Source organism: Trichechus manatus, unplaced genomic scaffold (genome assembly GCF_000243295.1).
Source record: "Trichechus manatus latirostris isolate Lorelei unplaced genomic scaffold, TriManLat1.0 scaffold00075, whole genome shotgun sequence".
Taxonomy (NCBI): Eukaryota; Metazoa; Chordata; class Mammalia; order Sirenia; family Trichechidae; genus Trichechus; species Trichechus manatus.
Window position 1 is genome coordinate 11,621,717 of NW_004444011.1, and position 26,138 is coordinate 11,647,854.

Genomic DNA, 26,138 nt, shown 5'->3' on the forward strand with positions numbered 1-26,138 from the left:
TGGATAGACAGATTATGGTATATCCACACAATGGAATATTACTCAATGATAAAGAACAACGATGAAGCTGTGAAACATCGTATAACATGGTGGAAGCTGGAACTTACTATACTAAGTGAATTTAGTCAGTCACAGAAGGACAAATACTGTATAAGACCACTATTATAAGAACTCAAGAAAAGGTTTAAACACAGAAGAAAAGATTCTTTGGTGGTTACATGGGTGGGGAGGTAGGGTGAGGGTATTTACTAACTAGATAGTAGATAAGAATCATGTTAGGTGAAGGGAAGGACAGCACACACTACAGGGCAAGTCAGCACAACTGGACTGAACCAAAGCTAACAAGTTTTCTGAATACAATCAAATACTTTGAGAGACAGAGTAGCAGGGATGGGTCGTCTGGGGACCATGCTTTCAGGGGACATCTAAATCAATTGGCATAAGAAAGCTTATGAAGAAAATGTTCTGCATCCTACTTTGGTGAGTGGCGTCTGGGGTCTTAAAAGCTTGCAAGCAGCCATCTAAGATGCATCAATTGGTCCCAACCACCTGGAGTAAAGGAGAAGGAAGAACACCAAACATACAAGGTAAGTATTAGCCCAGGAGACAGAATGGTCCACATAAACCAGAGACTTCATCAGCATGAGACCAGAAGAACTAGATGGTGCCTGGCTACCACCAATGAACATCCTGACAGGGAACACAACAGAGAGTCCCTGATGGAGCAACAGAAAGATGGGGTGCAGAACTCAAATTCTAGTAAGAAGACCAGACTTAATGGTCTGACTGAGACTGGAGGTACCCCAGAAAGCATGGCCCCTGGACTCTCTATCAGCCCAGAACTAAAACAATTTCGGAGGCCAACTCTTCAGACAGGGATTGGACTGGACTGTGGGACATAAAGTGATACTCGTGAATAGTGTGCCTCTTAGTCAAGTAGATACAAGAGACCAAAGGGGCAGCTTCTGTCCAGAGGTGAGATGGGAAGGCAGAGAGGGTTAGGAGCTTGTTGAATGGTCATGGGGAATCGGGGTGGGGGAAGGAGGAGTGTGCTGTCACAGAATGGGGTGAGCAATTAGGGCCACATAACAATGTATGTATAAAATTTTTATGGGAGACTAACTTAAAATGTAAACTTCATTTAACTGCAACAATTAAAAAAAAAAAAGAGTAAAAAGAGAACCTACAGACTGGGAAAAAAATTTGGGGCATTGTAAGTCAGACAAAGGTCTAATCTCCATAATCTACAAGAAAATCCAACACCTCTACAACAAAAAGACAAATAATTCTATTAAAAACTGAGAAAGGAAATGAAGGACACTTCATCAAAGAAGACATTCAAGCGGCCAGCAGACAAATGAGGAAATACTTGCGTTCAATAGCCATTTGAGAAATGCAAATTAAAACCACAATGAGATACCATCTCACCCTGGCATTACTGGCACGAATCAAAAACACTAGAAATAACAAATGTTGGAGAGGCTGCGGGGAGATCGGAACTCTTATGCTCTGCTGGTGGGAATGCATAATGTTACACCATTTTGGAAAATGATAAGGCGCTTCCTTAGAAATCTGGAAATAGAAATACCATACGATCCTGCAATCCCACTCCTAGGAATATATCCTAGAGAAATAAGAGCCGTCACTCGTATAGACATATGCACACCCATGTTCATGGAAGCATTGTTCACAATAGCAAAAAGATGGAAACAACTTCGATGCCCATCAACAGATGAATGGATAAACAAACTATGGTACATACACACACACAATGGAGTATTATGCAACGATAAAGAACAATGATGAATCTGTGAAGCATCTCACAACATGGATGAAACTGGAAGACATTATGCTGAGTGAAATAAGTCAATCACAAAAGGACAAATATTGTATGAGACCTCTATTGTAAAAAGTCATGAAAAAGTTCACACACAAAAAGTAACAATCTTTGTTGGTTACCAGGGATGGGAGGGGTGAGGGGGAAATACTAAATAGACAATAGATAAGTGGTAACGCTGGTGAAGGGTAAGACAGTACGCAATACTGGGGAAGCCAGCACAGCTTGTACAAGGAAAGGTCATGGAAGCTCCATAGACACATCCATACTCCCTGAGGGACTGAATTGCTGGGCAGAGGCTGTGGGGACCATAGTCTCGGGGAACATCTAGCTCAATTGGCATAACACAGTTTATAAACAAAATGTTCTACATTCTACCTTGGTGAGTAGCGTCTGGAGTCTTAAAAGCCTGTGAGCAACCATCTAAGATACTCCGCCGGTCTCATCCCTTCAGGAACAAGGGAGAATGAAGAGAACAGGATACAAGGAAAAGATTAGTCCAAAGGACTAACGGACCACAGCTACCAAGGCCTCCACCAGACTAGTCCAGTACATCCAGGTGGTGCCCAGCTACCACCACTGATTGCTCTGACTGGGATCACAACAGAGGGGTCTGGACAGAGCTGGAGAAGGATGTAGAACAAAATTCTAACACACACACAAAAAAGACCACATTTACTCGCCTGACAGAGACTGGAGAAATCCTCAGAGTGTGGCCCCCGGAGACCCTTTTAGCTCAGTGGTGAAGTCACTCCTGAGGTTCACCGTTCAGCTGGGGATTGGACAGCTCCATAAAACAAAACAGGACTAATGAGACACAGCATTCCAGGGACAAGGACTAGAAGGCAGGAGGGGACAGGAAAGCTGATGATAGGGAACCCAACGTTGACATGTAGTGGGGTTCTTAACCATTGTCATAGGACAATATGTGTACTAAGTGTTTAATGAGAAACTATTTTGTTCTTTAAACCTTCATCTAAAGTGAGAATAGCAGCATAACTGGGAGAACATAATTGACATCACTGAATTGTACACGTAGAAATTTTTGAAATGGTGTATCTTTGGCTATGTATATTTTCACCAAGAAAAAGTTCCTCAAGGCCGAGAAGGGAGAGTGTTGACATGTCGTGGCGTTGTTAACCAATGTCATAAAACAGTATGTGTACTGAATGTTTAATGAGAAAATATTTGTTCTGTAAACCTTCACCTAAAGTACAATTAAAAAAAATTAAAAATAAAAAAATTCAGCCTGTAAGGGTGCTGGGGAGATTCGGGCCTTAGAGGTCGACATTCTAGGGCAGAGAGAGTACAGAGGGGCAGAGAATGGACCTGATGAGGTGGGGGCAGCTGGAGAATAACCAGCACAGTGTCTCATAGCCTGATCATTTTTGTTTGTTGATAATTAGTAGGTTGTTGTTGTTAGTTGCCATTGAGTTGGGAACAAGGGAACAAAACACCACCTGGTTCTGCACCATTCCCATTATTGGTTGCAGACTGGATCATTGTGATCCATAGGGTTTTCATTGGCTGATTTTCAGAAGCAGCTCACCAAGCCTTTCTTCTATGTCTGTCTTAGTCTGGAATCTCCGCTGAATCCTGTTCAGCATCATAGCAACATGCTAGCCTCTAATGACAGAAGGTTGGTGGATGCGCTTGAAGTGCACTGACTGGGAATTGAACCTGGGCCTCTCAAATGGAAGGAGAGAATTCTACGACTGAACCACCCCTGCCCCTCATATAATTAGTACAAGCTTTCTGAATTTTTCTTAATAGGACTCTACATCTGTTCACCTTTTTTTTTTTATTTCAAAAATAAGAATAACATGTGGTGGACCTAACATCCGGTCATCTCTTCTCTCCTGCAAGTGCAGAGAGGCTTTGAGGAAATAATATTTACTTTCAAGGAAAACACCAGTTGCTGTGTTTGTTCATCAAAGTTGCTGGAGAAATGTGCATAAATACCTCCAGTGGCTAAAGGTAAGGAGAAATTAGAAACACTGTATTTGAAATGAAAAACAGCAGGTTACCTGAGGGATAAGGTGGAGCAGAGCATCCCCAGAAAGCGTCCCAACGGCCAAGCCTACAAACAGCTGTAAAATAAGCCTGTAGTTCTCCTCACAGCTGTTGAAAAGGATCAGCGTTGTTCCAAGCATGGAGCCCAGTGTGATGAGTGTCACAGCCACTGTGCTGTAGCCATATTCTAAGTCAAAGGGAAATTCCAAAAACCGTTAGTGCTTGTCCTCCTCCACCAATGCCTTAGGTAGTGAAGCTGTAAGAGGAAGAAGCTGTCTTACTGTAACAGCTAAGACCCGTTGCCGTGGAGTCGGTTCTGGCTCATGGTGACCCCTGTGTGCAAGTAGAACCACACTCCCTAGGATTTTCAAGGCTGTGACCTTTCAAAATCAGATCTCTAGGTCTTTCTTCCCAGGAGCCACTGGATGGGTTCAAACTGCCAACCATCTGGTTAGAAGTTGAGTACACTAACCATTTGCCCCACTCAGGGATTCATAACAGCTAAAAAGGGTATGGAATTATCTTTTAAGTTTTATATTGGGTAAAGTATTTTATTTTGTTTTAGTTTTTAAGAAAAAGAATGAACAGGTCTTTACCAAATGACCCTATGTTACTTTTAAGTTAACCTGACTCTTACTAAAAATCACTGTAGCAAGCAAAGACACAGCTCAAAAGAACTCTAGATCACTCCCCTACCCCCAAAGAAATCGAATTTCTCTCACATTAAACTACAAAATCTACTGACATACACATTGGTAATGATGTCCATCTAATCACTTTTAAACATTTTGAAGGCAAGAAAGCAAGAAAGCACTGTTTCAGACGGGGCATGAAGTATGGGCCCATTCTAAACCTAGATCTGTGCACAAAATGAGTGTATACTTTGGAAAAAATTTCTCCCAATATTCTTAAAATTATTTGTAATGTCAAAAGTGTTGATGATTCTCAATGTCTGCAATGAGCAATTGTGCTGCTGAAAACTCATCCGTGAGTGTGTCATAGTTGATAATAAAAAGTTGGACAGTCTAAGTTTTGGATCATTGCAATAATTTTTTTATAACTCTGAAAACTTATTCCATGTTTCTAGGCTGCCTAAGTTTCTTTTTTTAAATATTTAGAAAGTATAATTTAAAAAGGTTATTCAAAACAAAAATAAATATACGTGAGGCGAGGTGAAGAAAGGGGAGGAAAGAGAGAGATTAAAACGGAGGGAGAGAACTAATAGCTTCTAGAATCAAGTATGAATGATATGGGTATAGTCACTCCATTGTTCTCCTTTGGTTACATTTATCAGAGCAAATACTCTGTTTTCCACTTATTTAAAAATCATTAGTGAAGCCGTCGGAGGAAGAAGTCTTACTCTAACAGTGAACACCCGTTGCCATGGAGTCGATTCTGACTCGTGGAGACCCCATGTGTACAGAGTAGAATTGCTCCATTAGCTTTTCAAGGTGGTGACTTTTTGGAAGCAAATCACCAGGCCTTTCTTCCAAGGAGCCTTTCAGTAGGGTCTAACCTCCAACTTATTGGTTAGGAGTAGAACTGGTAAGGGGATAAAAGGGATCTTCACACCATCATTTTCCTTTAGTTGCATATATCAGAGCAAATATTCTGTTTTCCACTTCTTTAAAAATCACTAACAAATCATGGAAAAGTGGTTTGTTGAATGAGGAAAGATAATTACAAAATTAAGCTATCATTTCCTTTAGTGACTACAGATGAATAATAAGTTAAATCAAACAATTCAGTTATCATAATACTTAAAACTCATTGTAGTGTTTAAGGAACTATCATTTTAAAGTTTGCTCTTATAGAACAGTTTTTATTCTCACTATTCTTGTACTTTTCTGGAAGGTTCACCCTTTGCATTATATCATGTTACTAATACTAGCTGATAACATGGCAATAGGGTTGTGATTTTAAGAGTCCTTTGTTGAATTATAATGCTTTAAATTATACAGAGTGTAATATTAAAATAGACTTGGTAATGAGCTCAAAGGAGGCAAAATTTTCAAACTTCAATTCCTCATCCCCACTCCCACCGCTTCACTACTACAGAACCTCTGTAAAATGGCTTAGAATGGGCATATGCTTGCATACAGCTTTATTTTGTTCTAATTTAATAAATTTCCTATGTTATCAAAACATCTATACAGATCTTCAACCAAGTTTCAGACCCCACTCCTCCCCAAATAGACTCTAAGTGGGAATATCATTCTTCTCATCTAATAAATAAAGATACTTGACATGATCACCTCTATGTCTAACAAAGTTCAAGGCTGTCACATTTTCATGAGTACCTACAAAAGACCATAAAATGTCAAGAATTCACAAGGAAAAGTTAGGGTCTGAGATTTCCCAGGCAAAAGGCAAAGTTTCAAGTTCTTCAGTTCTTTTTCTACTCCTCTCCACTTTGTGGTGTTGGAGGAGGATGGAAGCTTCATAATTTTAGAGCTTATAAAATCGTTTTAGGTCTTCTCTGAGTCAGCTTTAGCCTGCTCTCACGTGGAAAGGACATCCCAAAACCCATAAGATTTCTGACTTTTGTGGCTGTATGTGTGTGTTGTTGTTGGGTGCCATCGAGTCGACTGTGACTCATTGCAACCCTATAGGACAGAGTAGAACTGCCCCATAGGGTTTCCTAGGCTGTAATCTTTATGGAAGCAGATCACCAGGTCTCTCTTCCTTAGAGACACTGGGTGTGTTTGAACCGCTAACCTGTGGGTTAGCAGCCAAGTGCTTAACCACTGAGCCACTGGGGCTCCTTTTGTGGCCATAGGACTCTGCTAATTTATTCCAGGTCCCTATATAGGTGCCATAGTGTCTTGATGGGAGTCAGGCATCTTGCAGACAGGTTCTATGTAAACATTTCCCATCCTTAAAATAGAACTTGACCAGCATATTAAATTCTTAGCCACTCCTGAGCTGCTACTTAGAATACATGTGAAGCTTGATTTTTGCATGACCAAACAGTCTTTCCTGGAAACACAATTGAGGGTGGTGCTTAGGGGTTGAGTTTCGGCATACTGAGTGATATTTTCTTAATAATGTCTCCTTCGATCCTCTTTAACGTAGCATCCTACATTTCTGTAATTGCAAAAGACCAATATAAGCCCTTCCCTTTAATGACATAATGAAACAAGTTAAATTGAAAACAGTAATGTTTTCCTAGGTTCTTTAGTGAGTATGACTTTTTTGAGATTTTCTCAGGAAGACTCTTCTCTAGAAGGGTCTAGAAATAAATTAGGAAGTGGGAAAAATTTTTCATAGATCTTTAGTTCAAAAACCTTTTTTACATATGCCACCTAAGTGCCAGGCAGTGGGCCAGGCGGTGAGTATATAAACATGCCCTTGGAAGCTCAGAGGTGCCACAGTCCTGTCTTCCTCGTCCGCTTGTGTGCCATCACTGACCACCAGCTGCTAAATTATTTAGCTGCTCTCTTTTAATGAAGCTTTTTTTTTCTCTCAATGAATGTAGAGTCTTAAATATTTAGACCTGATATGTTTTTGTTCACATAAAATCTTCAAGTGAATTGCTTGATGCTGCAGGATCCACCGTAAGTTAGAGATGAGTGTCTGAACAATTCAGCACCTGGAGGACGTTGAAACTACCTCAAAGGGAAAGAAAAGCAGCTCTGAAAAAAGTATACAAGGCCTCAGATCAACAGTAATACTTTAAGAGTAGCATATATTAACTGTCCCATTTTTAATGTGCATGTTAGATGTTCTTAAGTCACGATTTTGTTGTTGCTCTTGTTGTCTTTTAAATATACAGTATTTAAAAATTTTAGAACACCTTTTTGTACACATTATTCCATTTGAAGCTCACAAGTATCCTGTGATTTGTTAGGGTAGAGCTCACCCACTGTAATGCCTCAATGGGATACAGACGAGCTGCACATATGGATCCCTTCACTTCTTGGGACTTCTTGCTAGCTGGGCCTGGGAGGCTGGTACGTCACTGGATTGGTCACTTCCATCCCAGAGCAGCCTTTTTGGGTTACCCCAGTGTGTCTTTCTATGTGTCCCATCATGTGTGAAAGGATGGCAAGCCCTGCAGGATATCACTGTGTGGGAAAAGAGACAGGCTCAGAGAAACAAAGAGATTGATTAAGATCACAGAGTTGGCCAGTGATTCTGATTCTAGTGTTAATGTTCTTTCTCTTATGCCATGTCACTTCTCAATTATGGACTTTTAAGTTGGTCCATGACTGAGGCAGATATAGGGAACTAAATCAACTTATATAAATTATATACAAAATATAAAATATTAATTGAAAAGGAAGTATAGCATAAAAGTTGAAAAACAAGGACTCTGAGGCTAGTTTGCCTGAGTTTGAGTCCTCAGCTCCATCACTTACCACGTATACATCCTTGTGCAAATCTCTTCACCTCTCTGTGTCTCAATTTCCTCACGTGCAAAATAGGTATGATAATAATATCGTGCTCATAGCAGTTGTTGTGAAGAATAAATGAGTTGATAAGTATAAAATGCTTAGAACAGTGTCTGGTATATAGTAAGTATCCAGTGTTCACTATTAGTATTACATACATTGTATATTTGGCACTTAGTGTTCTGAGAGAATTAATATAGTATTGAACCTCACCTTGAAGAAACAAAACTTACTCTCCAGAGTGGTGGGTGGTGGCTTTGCTTGTTGGTCCTTGGGCAGCTGACAAGAGCAGCTGAGAAGTTGCTGGATGATTGCTGGACTCATTTGCTTAAAGACCTCCTTAGAAATGGGCAAATGGCTGTTCTGTAAAAATATCTCCATGAGCTGCGTAGCAGAGAAGCAAGTCTGTAGAGGAAAACATACCTTGTTACCAACCTCCATGCTGAACCAAACTCACCATCAATTGCCGTTATTGAGAACTAAATGGAACAGCAAAAATGGGCACATGAAGCTATTACATATGTTTTCCTATAAACTTTTGCCCATAAATAATTTACAAGATTTATTCTCTGATCAAAGTGGGCTATATCTCACTTCATGATGAGTATTATTTAGTATGTTTTCACACTTTTTTTTTCCTGAAAAGATGCACTGTGGTTTATAACTTGTTCAGCAGTGTTGCGACCAGCAGTCTAAGGATGACTCCAGGCTTGTGTTGTTTTTCAATGAGGATAGCTTTGTATCTACAAAGCTATGACTTCATATGATAATTAGGAGCTTTGTGGTAATGAGGTCAGTGTCTTTAGCATTTTGATACTAAACCTGTGTTGGTGGTGGTGGTTGCTATCGAGTTGATTTTAACTCATATAGACCCCATACGTGCAGAGTAGAGATGCTCCATAGGGTTTCAAGGCCGTGACCTTTCAGAAGCAGAATGCCAGGCCTGTCTGCCGAGGAGACTCTGCGTGGGTTCCAAAGGCCAAACTTTCAGTTAATAGTCAAACACTTAACCGTTTGCCACAGCCAGGGAACATGTATTTTCAAAAGCAATAAACGTAAAGTTAGTGTTTTAAAAAGTGAAAGTTGTGTCAACTAAGTGGTGTGCAAAAAGTAAATGATAACGATCACCTCCATCAATTGACATCCCTTCTCCACAAAACTGTTGAAATCATTATGTCCTACTAATTTTGCTGTTTTTGACTACATTTTTTACATTGTATAGGCATATTTATAAGAAATAAGAGTTAAAAACAACAAATGCAGCAGGTCTCTAAAAATTGCCACAAGGCATTTGCTCATCTCAGAAGTGCTAAGGGCTGACATTTTATGTATAAAAACTTACATTTAAGAGTTTTAATATGCTAATGAGAATAATACAGCTTCAGAAGCACAAATGGATGCATTCTACTGAAATAAAATTCCAGTGCAATGTCTTTGTGATCTTTAGTTACAATCAGTAAAATATTTTTTAAAAATCAGTCATTTAAGAGGCTCGTCTGATTTGCCGTGATGTCGAACAGGCATTTCTAACAAAGACACTTTGCTCATCAGAGAATAATGGTGACATAAATCTTTTGGCATGATTCTATGGATAATAAAGTATCTTAATCAGGAATTGTTTGGTTGCATGAAACAGAATCCATTCAAACCAGTGAAAACTAAGAGGGCACCGTACTGGAAGGGAAAGGGTATTTCATAGAACCTAGTGAGGTAGGCTGAATAACGGCCCCCAAAGATAACCAGGTCATAGACCCTGAAACCTGTGACTGTTATCTTACATGGCCAAAACCAAACCTGTTGCTGTTGAGTCGATTCCAACTCATAGAGACCCTATAGGACAGAGCAGAACTACTCCATAGGATTTCCAAGGCTGAAATCTTTATAGATGCACAAACTGCTGACCTTTCATTTAGCAGCCAAGGCTCCTTCCTTACATGGTAGTAAGGGATTTTATACATGTGATTAAGTTAAGGATCTTGAAATACAGGAAATTATCCTGATTATCCAAATGTAATGGGCCCTAAATATAATCAAAACGTCCTTATAGGGAGCTCGAGAGAGATTTGACTACAGAAGAGGAGAAGGCAATGTGACAATAGAAGCAAAGATTGGAGTGATGTGACCACAAGTCAAAGAATGCCAGCAGCCACCAGAAGAGAAGAGGCAAGGAACGGATTCTCCCCTGGAGCCTCCAAAACAAACCAGCCCTGCCCACACTTTGATTTTAGCCCCATAAGTCATTTTGGACTTCTGGTCTCCAGAACTGTTATTATAAGCCACTGACTTTGCAGTAATTTGTTACAGCAGCAATAGGAAACAAACACACTCAGGGATTGAAAGGATAGCCACACCTTATGAGGGACTGCAGCTGAAAGCTGGAAAGTCAGAGCCAAAGATGCTGTGGGGCCAAGTATTTTCTCCCTTCTGTTTCTCTCTACATATATTTATTTCCCTTCACAGACTGGCCTTCTCTTTTTAGTAAACAAATGGCCAAATAAGCCTCAATTCTAAAGTGATCTCTCAGTCCAAGATTCCAGGAATGGGTTGAGCCTGCAACAAAGCCACAAGCTGGCATTCCTTGAGTCTGGTGTTCATCTTATTCAATAGTTTTGCCCAGAGGCGTGAGCAAACATGGCTGCTATCCTCACCCCTCAAAGTGAGGAAGGCATTTCTCAGAAAGGGATTGGGCAAGAACTCTAAAAGGTTTCTACTACAAAAAGCAACAGCAGAAAGATAAACTTGTGATTTTTCCCCCTGTAACAAAAGAATTTGAGCCAAAGACAATATTACCTGTGACCCTAATACTCTCCAGCATGTTTTCTCCTTTTCAAAATGGGAAACTGAGAGCTTGACATAGCTAACGCCATAATGAACCTATAAGATTCTTTTTTTTTTTTTCTTGCCTTCTCGCTTTTCACAAACCTTTGTTAATGGCTTTGTTTTGCACATACCTTTGTTAATGACTTTGTTTTATGACTTAGGATCCCTGACAGGAAGATTAGAGCCCAGATGTCAGATATGTATATCTTTAGCCTGATAAGGAAATGTCCAGTTCCTTATCTCTTTAGTGTGATTAAAAAGTCTCTTGTAACTACCTTGGAATGAATAACAACACTTCTAACCTTTGTAAAAATCATATATAAGCTCTAATGTAAAAATGCCTTTTGGGACTCCCTAAGGACAGGCTGCGTTGCTGTTGGGTCCCTGGTGGTGTAAACTTCCTAAATTAAAACTCTCACTCTTTCTGACTTGGAGTATGTTTCATTGGCTCAACTGCTCCAGGGCATGGACCCTATTCAGTTAACATTAGCTTTTGCATTAATTGTTACTAATGAAACATAACCACATCACTAAAAGTACTGGCAAAAGTAAAGGGAGACTAGGAACAAATTTTTGATGATTAATCCTTTATAATAAATATTCTTGCTGGGAAATGCCTGACTGTTAAGTCAAAGAGTGGAGAGATAAGCATGTACAGAATATCATGCCTCTTTACCCAATTCATTGTCAAGAAATGGAATAATTTCTAATTTTAGAGCACCTTCTTGTAGGGTAAGGTTATTCTATTATAAGTTTCTGTGTCCCTGATCTTTACTTGGCTGATCCTGTACTATTTAGGTCACTGTTGTTTTTCATTTCTTCTGAAATCACTAACCCAAGTGTCCTTAAAGGTGATTCATTATATTCTATAAAACTTTGAACACAAACATTTTCAATAGAGAAGAAAATAGAAGGAAATTTTAAATTATCCAGCCAATAATCCTTATCTTTAAAATCTCTTTATTACTTTACATGAAACTTCAAAATTGCATACACATTGTGTTGATGTAGCCAGACTTGTGTGGAAGATTTACAAGTGTATATGCTAAAGCAGGGGTTCTCAACTTTTAGTGTCATTCAGAATCACTTGGAGAGCATGTAAAACACAGCATGCTGGCCTCCATATCTTGAGTTTCCGATTCAGTAGGTCTGGGATGGGAGCTGAGAATTTTATTTCCAACAAGTTCCCAGGTGATGCTGGTGCTGCTGGGCAGAGACCATACATTGAGAGCTCCTGTTCTAAATAATATGGACAGGGTCCTCAGATCTGCCTCCCATCTCTAGGGGCCAATCAAGAGCCACAAGGAAAGTGGCATCTTGGGACAGAGAAGAAGAATGATAGAAGAGGTTATTTAGTTTATTTTGGACAGGCAGCACAGAAAATGATCATTACAACTTAGAAAATGCATGTCTTAAGCTGGTAATCCCTAAGCTTTATGAAGTAACCTTCATTCTTTCTACAAATAGGGTCAGTATCAGGCAAATTTGTTCCACTCCTGAGAGCTGGCCCTGAAGAGGCGCTTAAGGAGACTTCACGGACGAGGATTAATACGGGAGGAGGGGTAATTATTGTCACTTTCATTTGAATACAATAAGCATAAGTCTGAAAGAATCAACTCTAGAAGATATCTTCTATACATGGCAGAAACAACAGAAATTCATTTTAAAAAATATATAGTAACAAAAATATGTGATACTGACCAATCATGATATTCATAATGTGGGAACAACATTCAGTGTTGTTCAGAATATGTGAGAAATTACTCTCTTTTAAGATATAGATTATGCTGTATAGGTGTATTGCTCATCTAAGATACAAATAACAAAAAATAATTTTAATTTATTTAAATCAACATTTTCCAAACAATACCATAGTTGTCAAGAGTTGAGAATCTGCTATCTCATCAGACAACCCACATATATATTCCCAGCTTCTGTGAATTAGGTAATTACTTATTAGCTCTATGCCTCTGTGTCCACGTTTATAAGATGGAATAATATATCTTAACCTCATATAGTTGCTCTAATAATTAAGTGAGGTAATTCAGGTGAATAGCACAGTGTTTGACATGTAGTAAGTATTCAATAAATGTAAACCATATAATGGATCATTAATTTCCGAGGATTTTAATTGACTAGGGCAGGGAAGGATTCTATAGTCAAAGTTTGAGAAATGCTGGGTTCAACAAGATTAAAGAAGTTTAGTTACTAAAAGACCTCCCCAGAGACCTTAATATACTACAACATAATCTGAATCCCCAGTATTTCCCAAACTGATTGGACCATTCTGTCCCTTTTCAAGAAGAAGTGAATGTATTATAGAACACAATGTTAAGATATATGGCTATGGATATGTCTAATAGGTACACATATCATATTTTCTCAAAAACCTTCTCAATGCTACCTACTCTACAAATATTCCTCTGTTGCTGACAGCCCAAAATAATCTCTTCCTAATCTAAGTTTACAGTGTTCATTCATCAGTGAGAGTATTTATGTACTGACCCTGTAAACTCTACAAGGGTTATGCCTATTTTTGTTCCACACTGTATCCCTAATGCCCAGGGATACAAGATGGTGGCTTACACATAATAAATACTCAATATATGCTTGCAGAATTAATTATGCATGCATTCAACGTGAACTCAGAGAAAAGAGCAACATGTATCAGTCTCCTAAATATCTTGGCCTCATGTTTATGTCTAGAGAGATCCACTTGTAAAAGAAGAAAACCATGACCACATTGTGGAAATAGTTGTACATTTAAGGAAGCACACATTATCCTTTAAACTTTATAAAACTCTTATGAAACACTCACAGCTTGTCTTTGTCTGATAGTAGCAAGTGATTGTGTAAGAGGACTAATAATAATACCTGATCCCAGGAAACTGGACCAACTTCTGACTCTTTGTCCATGGATACAGATAGATTAGGGTAGCCCCGATCCTGGATTGGCATCTTGTTTTGTTTCCTCTGAAGTTGGTAGATTTTATCCCTTTTGTAACAGGTGCTTTTGGTCCAAAGAGTGTCAAGGAGTTGGCTTAGTTCTAGAAATTTCATACAAAGTCTGGTGTCACATAGAATAAAGACTGGTCAATTCCAGAATAACCACAATTTCTCAAGGCCACAACATAGATATTTCACAAAGTAAATTTGAGTCTAATAAAAGCCAAGGTTTTATCCTGGGTAAATAAATAAATGTGAAAGAAAAAGAACATGTGCTTAGGGTATTCATTATAGAACGATTTGTAATGGCAAAAGACTAGAAACAATCCAAACTTCAATCATAGTGGAACAAATTATGGTATTTCCCTACACTAATGTACTATGCAGCTGCTAAAAGGAATAAAAAAAACCTCTATATACCATTATGGAATAATATTATGGATTCTTATTTTTAATCTTCCCCACTAAGAAGAACCAGGGATCCTTAGAGAAATGCCTGCTTACAGGTCTGGGCAGGAAATGTGCAAGATAAGTCTGGAGTTTGTTTACTGATTGTCTGCTATATTACTTATAGTAAAATTCTTCTTTGTGGTCAGTTTAAATAAAGATAAAAAAACAAAACAAAACCCATTGCCATTGAGTCGATTTTGACTCAGTCTTCAATATATTGTACTGGAAAGCAAGGAAGATATAAAATATTTTAAGAGTTTATTCGAAAGGACTCAGGAGCCAACTTAAATATGACTGGTCAAAGGTGGAACAATCTGAACATCAATTAAGATAATAATGAGAATAGATTGAGATATATGAAATAACAATAATATAAAAAAGCTCATTGGTCTCCTTTTTGAAGGATGCAAAGGAATTATGTTATTATTTTGAAAACTGGTGAAAAAAAAGGATCAAGAATGTATCTTCATCTTCCTTTAAGAAGCTCAATAAAATGAAATAGTGAGAAGGGAAATTTTCCCATTATACAATTATTACAACAATAATTGAGAAGAAATGAGATAATTAAAATATCACAATTTTGTTAAGCCCTAAATAATTAATCAATGTAGGCAACAAAACAATCATCAATAGCTTATAACATCTTAAAAAGAGAGAGACAATCAGATATTATGTGCCTTGTGATGAAAGGTACCCAGCTATAAAACCGTATCACCAAATAAACAAACACACCTAAAACTATAACCACCAAGATAACATGAAATACAGGGCATAGAAAAACATATTAAATGACTACGAATGCAATCAGTAAAACTAAGACAGGACAAACAACTCCCCCTTTTTATTTCCAACAAAAATTTTCAAGAAAAGAGAGAAAGGGGTCATGGCATCTATAAAAGAAACTCAAGAAGCAGACCAGGTCTTTGTATTTTATGGACTTTATTTGGATCATCATTCAATAAAAAATAAAAATAAAAAAATTAAGTCAGGAAAATGTGAACATTGAATTTTTGAAAATCTTAAAGAAAGCATTGTTAATTTTTTTAGTTGTGATAATGGTAATGTGTTTTATTTTTTAATCCTTCTCTTTTAGAGATCTATACAGAAATATTTACAGATGGATTATTTGCTTTAAAATAATCAAGTGATGTAAAAGTGTGGAAATAATATGAAACAAGATTATCCAGTTGCTGGTAATTGTTGAAGGTATGCGTTGTGTACATGGGGATTATACTATTGTCTCTACTTCCGTTTACATTCAAGAATTTCCATAACAAAAACATTAAAAAAAAAAAAAACACTTAAAATCAGTATTCTTTTTTCTTCCTACCCAAAAATACAATCAGTGATGGTACAGTTCTATCTCAGAAGCAGCTGTTATAGGAGATGCCTCGTGGCTTCTGGAATAAGCACCTAATAGCTTGGAGATGGAGTTCTGAGTTGGCACTCTGAAATGGAATTCTGAGTTGTCAAGCACTAAAGTGGCTGCTTTTTGCCCAGCTGGGTAATACTGAACTTTTCTCATAAGTGATTATTTGGGTTTTTAAACCAGGGTCCATGATGATCTATATATAGACAGCTCACCTTGATCAGATAGCACACCCTGCCTCAAGCACCCTCTGTATGTCTCTTCATATTTCTTAGGGTAATCGAGCTTTCAGGTGGCAAATATTTTTACATTATTTAAAAAGTGAAATCAGAGGCATGCCTTCAGTTGAAATGGCAGCTGTACTGCTAATGCTCAGTCATTCAAAAAGTGAATCTCCCAACTCCTTTTCCTATCAAAATGGTTGTCAACATAACATGCCTTTCCCTTGTTTATTTTCTAGTTAGGACAGCTAGGTGACATGACACAATTGCATTTCAAGTTTCCTTTCAACAGAAAAATACAAGTGAATTGCAGCAAAACATATCCATCATTCAATCTATTGTACAAATAAGTCCAGAGAAGGTTCAGCCAAAGTCCTATGACTCTAAGCTCCCAATCCTTTCTTACAGAGTTGGGAGACTTATGCCAATTCATGAGGGCCTGCTGGTGTCTTGGTAAATTCAGAGGCCTAGAAAACAAACAAACCAACCCATTGCTGTCCAGTCAATTGCAACTCATAGCAACCCTATAGGACAGAGTAGAACTGCCCCATAGGGTTTCCAAGGCTGTACTCTTTACAGAAGCAGACTGCCACATCTTTCTCCTGCAGAGCGGCTGGTGAGTTTGAACTGCCAACCTTTCAGTTAGGCAAGTGCACTTGAACCACTGCGCCACAAGGGTTCCTTCAGAGGCCTAGACCGTGTCCACCTCTCCCTTTGTGAGGAAGCATTGTCAGCAACAGCAAAAGCTGTTATGCAACACTCTAGGATCCACTGGTGTACAAAGCAGGACATTCTGATGCAGATAAAAAAAATAACTCACTTCACTTTCAATGGTCTTATAAGGTACAAAGAAATGTGCAAAACAAACATCCTTATTTTACTCCTGACATTAATTTTTTTCTTGGAGCCCAAAATGCTAGCAGTGGTCAGGAATGTGGCAAGGGTGGATATTTTCACATTACTTTTATTTAAAAGTAAATAACTTGCTTCTATGGTTATAAGCAAACTGCCACCAAATCTCCTGTACCATTTGGAATATCATTTCATCTTTCTGTACAACACTTTGCTACCCAGCCCAGCACTATGTATCAAGTAGGGAAGTGTTTAATCAGTACTCATGGTAGATCATAAAAATCACCCCACTTGGCTCTACAGCCACAATTTCACAGTCACTGCCAAAGAGGCAGAGTCCATGATTTTGTCTCATCACCATGTAAATATCACAGTATGTTCGCCTTGAAAAAGCCACCTTAGCTCTCTCACTGTTGTTGCTGTTAGCTGTCATGGAGCCAGCTCCCAATTCATGCTAGCCCCATGCACAATGGAACAAAATGCCACCTGGTAGCAGTCTGTAGAAAATGTTGGCACAATTTTAACTTTTTAGTGGCTTGTGATGTTGTAAATTATATGTATATATAGCTTTATAACATTTCTTTGTTTAGTAGTATAAATATTCTAGGCAAGTTTTAATATTTCAAATGCCTTTGGATACTCTTGCAATAAAGGCAACATGTTCTGCAACAGAATTTCTTACTTGTTTGCCTATTTTGACACTAGTCCGTAACTGAGCACAACATTCATTTATAAATGTTATGGAAGAAGGGAAAAAAAATAAATTTGTGAATTGTGGTTATGTTTATTACTCTTTAGGTAAGACTGATCATTTATTTTATGGATGGTAACACCAGCAAATATTTGCTTCATCTGGCCTCTTATTATTAATTAAAATCAAGTTTTCCAAAAACCTGTAGTTTAATTTAAAAGTATGGTGGATATAAGTTGGGTTTGATTTTGGTCATAGATATTAAAAGCACCAATCAAGAAAGAACCTTATGTTTTCTGCTAATTTATTTAATGACCCAAGTGGTAAGAGAGCCACGATTAATTGCTTCACTTATTCTTGTCCCTAATTGTGAATTTTAGTGATAAATACACTCGTATTACAGAGAAAAAATATTTTGACATGTCACCTATGCAAAGTAGTGAACTGATAGGGTCAGTTTTAAAATAATTTTGTATTTAAATTTTTAGCTTTAAGTATTTGATGGTGCAGATTTTGAAATTTGTAAGAACAATTTTGTTTACAAAAACAAAAACTTGCTCTAGTTTTGTGACCTTGCATACTTTTGAAATAAAATCAAGAAAGCAGTTTTCTACCTCACAAAAACCAAACAAACAAAAAACACTGCCCAGTCCTGTGCCATCCCCATGATCGATTACAGATCGGACTGTTGTGATCTATAGTCATTGGCTGATTTTCAGAAGTAGATCACCAGACCTTTCTTCCTAGTCTGTCTTAGTCTGGGAACTCCACTGAGACCTGTTAAGCATTATAGCAACACGCAAGCCTCCACTGACAGATGGGTAGTGGCTGTGCATGAGGTATATTGACCTAGCATGACAAATATGAATGGTTGGAAGAAGGTAGTAATTGGAGCAGATGGAGTGAGCAGGAGCATAGTGCAAGGTGAAAGTCTATTGTCCATGTAAAAGGAGTTCCACCTTTATTCTAAAATCAAGCCTGGGTCTCCTGCATGGAAATCAAGAATTCCACCACTAAGCCACCAATGCCTCTGTTCTCTCACTACACGCCAAGTAAAAATAGTGTTTAAGACATACCTGAACATACCTGACATACACCAGCCTTGGCTTTTGGCAGAGTTTATGTACTAGGTGTGACGTGGAAGTAAAATTCATGAAAAATATCCTTACCCGATAGGTGGAGAGTATTTGTGCTATTCAAGGAACTGAAAATATACTCTGTAAAATAGTCTGAGGAAGGCAAGTTTATGTGTCCCAGACAAACATTTTGGAGGGACAAAGCAATGATTGTTGCAGCCAACTGAGGAAGTGTATTTTCATCAGCACCTTCACTGCTTAGTATTCCAGATTTTTCCTGCAGCATTTTGGTTTCCATACACTGAAATCCAGACACAAAGTGGAAAAAAATATTTAGCCTCTAAAATAATTTTGATTAAAACATCTCTAGGATTTCCCCCAAAAGACAAAGAACAGTTCCGCATCTTAAAGAGATTGAATGGTTTGTGGCACTATGGCTGCCATCATTCTATAGTCTCAGATGTAAATCTATTTGGAAAATAATTATTTCTTTTATCTGCCATGTGTTGAACTTTCTAACCCCCACTCCATTGGTCCTTATTTATCCAGTCTTTCTCATTATCCCCTTAAAGACGTGTTTTCTCCAAGAAGACCTCCTGATCTTACTTTTAACATCCTTTCCCTTGGTGAATTGTTTCTCTCCAGCTTCTAGTACAGCCAACTTTGACTTTATACTGGCTCTACTCCCTTGTATCATCACAGAGTACCTCCACTTGAATACCTGCCTTTCGTCTCAAGTTCAACGTGTGCTAATTGCAAACCAAAGCTAGCATGCACTAGTATCTGTGTTCTTTAATCTCCCACCTTTTTTTATATGTGTATGTCAACTTTCCTCTATTAAATTATGAGCATCTGAAAGGCTACTACTCTTCCATTAGTATTCCCATTCATTTATTTAAACATTTGTTGATTGCCAGGCACTATGCTAAGACAATTACATATGTGGTCTCATTTAATCTCTCAAAGCTCTGTGAGGTTTACACTCTTTTCCCATTTTACAGATCACTTTGCCAGGAAAGGGCAGAGTTCGGACTTGCACTCAGATCTAACTCCACAGCCTAGCTCTTAAATGCTCTTCCTCTTGTATATGGAAGTAAATTGAAACACAGGATGGTGATGGCACTTTTGTATCCTCAAAGTGAGTTCCACAGCATAGTGCTTGGGATAGGCAGGTAAGGCTTTGATGTGATATCTACTACCTAGTAGCTGGGTGACCTTGAGCAAAATGTTTAACCTTTATATTCATCATCTGTAAAAGGGGACAATACCACCCACCTCAAAGGTTATTAAGATTAGATAATGTGTGTAAAACACTTAATACAGTACCTGGCACATAGGACACAGTCAATAAATCTTAGCTACTATCATTATTATTCCCAGTGTCTAGTAGTGTGCCTCGTAGGCTCGAGAAGGAAGCAAGCTCCAGATCAAAGAGAACTTATCTTTAATGCTATGAGAGAAATTTCCCCTGAAGGCTCTGAAAAAGCCACTAAAAACTATAAACAAGAAAATACTACAGTCGGTATGTGTCTTAGTCATCTAGTGCTGCTCCAACAGAAATACCACAAATGGATGGCTTTAACAAAGAGAAATTTATTCTCTCATAGTCTAGTAGGTTACAAGTCCAAATTCAAGGCATCAGCTCCAGGGGAAGGCCTTCTCTCTCTCTCAGCTCTGGAGGAAGGTCCTTATGATGCATCAGTCTTCCCTTGGTCTGGGAACTTCTCTGCACAGGAACCTCAGGTCCAAAGGATGCGCTCTGCTCCTGGCACTGCTTTCTTGGTGGTATGAGGTTCCCATGTGTCTCTGCTTGCTTCTCTCTTTTATATCTCAAAAGAGATTGGCTTAAGACACTATCCAATCTTGTAGACCTCATCGGTATGACCTCTTCATAGTAATAGAGTTTACAACACATGAGGAAATTACATATAACCTCATCATACTGATAGAGTTTATAACACATAAGGAAATCACATCAGATTTACAAAATGGTACACAATTATACAATACCGGGAATCATGACCCAGCCAAGCTGACAGACATTTTGGGGGGACACAGTTCAATCCATGACAGTATGCTATAGAAATATTCTGGTAGCAAAGTAAATGGATTGACAAGAGTATAATTTAAGGCCAAGAAGTCTGGTTAAGAAGTTATTGGTGTAATCCAAGATATTTTTTGACCTAAGATATTGCCACCAGAGGTGGAGAGAAGTGGATTTGAGGAATATTAAGGGCATATAGGTAGAATAAAGGACTTGGTGGAAAATGTGAAGGAGTGCAGAGTCTAAAATAACCCAGGTTTCTGGAATGGACAACTGGATAGTGGAAATGCCATCCATCTTACCCCAAAAAATGTATATGTCTGGAGCCCTGGTGGTGCAGTGGTTAAGAGTTCAGCTGCTAACCAAAAAGTCAGCAGGTTGAATCCACCAGCCACTCCTTGAAAACCCTATGGAACAATTCTACTCTGTCCCATAGGGTCGCTATGAGTGGGAACTGACTTGACAGCAATTAATATATGCCCAGGACTTTCCTAGGAACTGAAGATACAATGGTGATCAAAAACAAAATCATTTCTTGCTCTAGAGCTTATAGTTCAGTGTTGTTAATAAAACAATAATGTAACCAAAGATGAGATTACAACTTTAGCAATGGCTTTGAACAAGAGGTACCTGGTAGCATGAGGGTGAAAAAGACACCTATTCTACTGAGTCAGGCAAATCAGAGACAGCTTCCTTGAGACTGTGACACACAGATCTATAGGTATGGGGGAAAGGAATATTCCAGACAGAAGGAACAGCATGAGCAAAGTTTCTGTGGCAGAGGGAGCATGACAAATATGAAAGGCTGGAAGAAGACAGTAGTTGGAGCAGACAGAGTGAGCAGGAGCATAGTGCAAATTGAAGATCTATTGGCCATGCAAAGGAGTTTCATCTTTATTCTAGAATCAACAGGAAGCCAGAGGAGGCTTTTGAGCAAGGGATGGGAATGGAGGTTATACAACTAGATTTATATTTGGACAAATTCACTCTGGCTACATGGTGGAGAACAAATAGATTGGAAAGAAGCCCAAACTGGTCACTAAAAGTGCAATTTAAAGGTTTTGAAGTAGCCCACGCAGAAGATGGTGCAGTGGTTAGGCTCTCGGCTGCTAAATGAAAGGTTGGCAGTTTGAACCCACCAGTTGCTCCGTTGTTGAAAGATGTGGCAGTCTGCATCTGCAAAGATTACAGCCTTACGAACTCTATGGGGCAGTCCTACTCTGTCCTATAGGGTCACTATGAGGTTGGTGGATTAATGTAGAAGATGGTGGTGGTGATAATGGAGAAAAGTTAACAGGTTAGGGAAATCTTTAGGAGGTAATAACAATAAAATTTGCATATAGATTAGATATGGAGGGGGGAAGAGAAGACAAAGTGGCCTATAAATTTCTAGTTGGACTAAATGATGGTGCCATTTGCTAACATATGGAACAAGACAAGAGATGGTGTCAGGTTAATTTATGACCTTGACTATGGGTATGCAAAGTGTGAGGCAGCTTTGCAACTCTTAAAAATGATACCATGCAGAATATATGGGTCTGAAGATCAGAGGACAGGTTTGGAATGGAGACACAAACTGGAGGCTCTCCACGTGTATAGATGAGCTAGCCTGGAGAAAGAACATACAGTGACAGGGGGCTAAGACCAAGCCTTAAGGAATGTAGATGTTTATAAGCTGCACAGAGAAAAAAAGAGCTTTCAGGATGAAAAGGGAGTCAAAGAAACAGAAAGAACATTAGAAAGGTGCTCTGTTATAGAAGCCAAAGTAGAAAATGTTTCAAAACCTATATATGCAATGCCAGAGAAAGGACAGGTTCAGGAATCAAAATAATGGCTCTAGATTTTAATACTGAGTTTCAAGTGCCTGGAGATATCCAGATGGAGATTTCTGAGAAATATGTATGAGTGTAAGGATGAAAAGAGAAATCTGAGCTAGAATCAGAATTGAAACAATCAAACTACTTAGGAATGATTGAAGCTGTGAAAGCATATCACCCAGCAGGAGTCTGTACACTGAGAAGAGAAAAATCCAAAGGCAGAGCCACAGAGGGCATCAAGACTCCAGACATGGCAGATCAAGAGGGTCCTCAAAAGGAACTTGATACAGAATAATCAGACAAATGAGAAGACAACAGGAGATGGAGGCAGGGTGGGGTGATGGAAATAAAAAAATAAACAAACAGGAGCTACTAGATGATAGAAATCCACGAGGAAAAAAAGAATTTCAGGGTCCAGGAGTTGCAAAAGTGAAGGAGCAAAAACAGGACATACAGGGTTGAGAAACAAAACGTAAGGGAGCTGAAAAATGAGAAAGAAGAGGACAGACATTTCTTTAATGAAGCCTGACTTTGAAGAGAAGGAGAAAGTAGGAAAAAAGGGAATCGAGGGAAGGTTCTTATGTTAATGTTGCATTCTTGTCACAAAGAACAGGATGTGAACGAGCAATGCCCATTGGATTGTTTTTAAGTTTGTAATGGGTAAGCTTGGCAGGAACATAGTTATAGCTGCAGTGGGGAATGGAATTGAAGGCTGAGAGTCAGTTACCAAAATTCTGATAAAGTTAGAGGAGTAGCCAGAAGTTCCATAGATGAAAATAGTAAGTTGAAATAATTGAGAGCATGAAACAGGCACAAACCTCTTAGAAAGTGTTTTTAATGGAAGTTGTAAAAGCATAACAGCCTTAAAGTAGCATTGAGGATAAAGGACAATTCCAACCACATTTTCCATCCCTGAAGTCCTTAGGATGTGGTCAAGAATGCCCATCCTCTTTACAAGAGGCAGGACTAGTGAGGAGCTATGGACAGATCCCTGTTTATTTACCATGGAATCGGCAAACAGAAGACAGAACTGAGAGGGGTGGGGGCACTACCAGACTGAGTGAGGAAGATAAAGCACAGAGTAGTTTGAAGCCAATCGACTGGAAGAGACCCATATTGGTGCCCATTCCAAAGAAAGGTGATCCAACAGAATGCAGAAATTATCAAACAATATCACATGCAAGTAAAATTTTGCTGAAGATAATTCAAAAGCAGCAGTGCATTGACAGGGAATTGCCAGAAATTCAAGCCAGATTCAGAAGATATCATTGGGGGATATCATTGGTAATGTTAGATGGATCTCAGCTGAAAGCAGAAAATACCAGAAAGATGTTTACCTGTGTTTTATTGACTATGCAAAGGCATTTGACTGTGTGGACTAGTGCTCATGAGGAACCTGTCCATACACCAAAAGGCAATCGTTCACACAGAACAAGGGGATACTGTGTGGTTTAAAATCAGAATATGTGGGTGTCAGGGTTGTAGCCATTCACCATACTTACTCAATCTGTATGCTAAGGAAATAATCTGAGAAACTGGAGTATATGAAGAAGAATGCGGCATCAGGGTTGGAGGAAGACTCATTAACAACCTGTGATATGCAGATGATACAATCTTGCTGGCAGAAAATGAAGAGCACTTGAAGCACTTAATGATGAAGATCAAAGACTACAGCCTTCAGTATGGATTACACCTCAGCATAAAACAAAAATCCTCACAACTGGACCAATAAGCAAAAGTGTCACTCTGAGGACTAAAGTGTGTCTGACCCAAGCCATGGTATTTTCAATTGCCTCATATGCATGAAAAAGCTGGACAATGAATAAGGAAGACGAAAGAAGAATTGATGCCTTTGAATTAAGGTATTGGCAAAGAATATTGAATATACCATGGACTGTCAGAAGAACCAACAAATCTGTCTTGGAAGTATAGCCAGAATGCTCCTTAGAAGGGTGGATGGTGAGACGTCTTGCATAAGTTTAGACATGTTATCAGGAGGGATTAGTCCCTGGAGAAGGACATCCTGCTTGTTAAAGTAGAAGGTCAGCAAAAAAGAGGAAGACCCTCAATGAGATGGCTCACCATAGTGGCTGCAACAATGGGCTCAAACATAGCAACGACTGTGAGAGTGGCACAGGACCAGGCAGTGTTTCATTCTACTGTACGTAGGGTTGCTATGAGTTGGAACCAACTCGATGGCACCTAACAACAAAAACAGATTGGAGGAAAGAGAATGATAGAATGAAGGGATGTTAACATACTGGGAAACTAAGGAGAATGGCTGCATTAGGATATTATGGTGTAAAGTTGTTCTCTCCTGGAGTTGACTGAGGACAACCTGGCATGGCTGTTAGTGGCTTGGCCTATGGAGGCTGAGTTCTGTGCAGATCAAGACCTAGAAATGCTAGTTGTGGTGGGCCTGGATATCGGTGTCTCAGGTGACTTTACACCCTCTCGTTGGAAATAGCAGCAGCCTTGAGGGAGGTCCAACAGGCCTCCTGCAGGAGTCTGGATTGATTGGCTTCCTAGGGGAACCCTAGCCCAGGTGAATGTGCTAAAGGACCCTTGCAAGAACTAGAGACAGTAGTGTCCTCCAGCAGATGACTGGTCTAAGGCCTAACAGCGGGCTATGACTCTGCAGGAGTTAAACTCTTGTTGAATGAATAGATGGATAAAGTAATTCTACACAATAATATTGAATTATTTTATTCTGTTCTAGGAATGTTTTATCTCACAAACACTCAGAAGCTCAGGTATTTGCAGTATGTGTTGGGTAACCAGAAAGCTGGGTTGACTATATACACACCGTCAGCTTTTAAGCGCTATGATTCCATTCCAGTCTGTATCAAAAGGCAGCAACAGGTAAGAAGACTGAAATCCTAGTGAGTAATGTGAACAAATCTTTTATTACGTAGATGTTGCGCTGAAGAAATCACATGTGGGCACACCTCCTTATTTAAGCAGAAAATTGAATTCTATAAAAAATAAAACAAAACAAAACCTATTGCCATTGAGGCAATTCCAATTCGTAGCAAGACTATAGGACAGAATAGAACTGTTCCATTGGATTTCCAAGGCTGTAAATCTTTTATGGAAGCTGAATGCCACATCTTTCTCCCACAGAGCAGCTGGTAGGTTCAAACTGCAGATCCTTCAGTTAGCAGTCAAGTGCTTAACCACTGCACCACCAGGGCTCCTTCTGAACTCTATAAAGGAACCCCATTTTCTAAATTAAAAATAAAAACAAAAAATATGGCCAAATTTTGAGATCCGAAGGATTAGAGTTTCAGAAGTGATATTTGCAAAGTCCTCAGCTAACAGCCTTTCCATTTGTTCTGCCAACAGCAAATTAGAAGATAAGTTTGCTGGCTGTTAAACCTCAGAATGATTGCTTAGATACATTTGGGCTCCTAGAAGCCAGAATTGAGACCAAGAATCAGATTTGTCTATATATTTCAGTGAATAATTCCAGAGGAAAAACAGTTTTCACTATACCCCTCAAAATTTGGTGGTGGCTCATCGATTAATTCTTCAAGGAAACGTGGCTTCAAGAAAAAGCTTTCTTATGTTCAGAGGACTTTATCTGCTGAAACTTCCCACTGAAAACC

General features: G+C 38.9%; 1 protein-coding gene across 4 annotated transcripts in view; it reads right to left on the bottom strand.

The window, feature by feature from the left end:
* Window positions 1–26,138, bottom strand: part of SLC39A12 (solute carrier family 39 member 12) — a 90,055-nt gene that overhangs the window by 53,815 nt on the left and 10,102 nt on the right. For all 4 annotated transcript variants that reach the window (XM_004380556.1, XM_004380555.2, XM_012556717.2 and 1 more), the window contains exons 3-6: window positions 18,763–18,970; window positions 13,939–14,111; window positions 8,478–8,649; window positions 3,865–4,037 (exon numbers count right to left, since the gene is read on the bottom strand). In XM_004380556.1, the coding sequence (XP_004380613.1) occupies window positions 3,865–4,037; window positions 8,478–8,649; window positions 13,939–14,111; window positions 18,763–18,970 (726 nt within the window). The remainder of the gene's footprint in view (window positions 1–3,864; window positions 4,038–8,477; window positions 8,650–13,938; window positions 14,112–18,762; window positions 18,971–26,138) is intronic.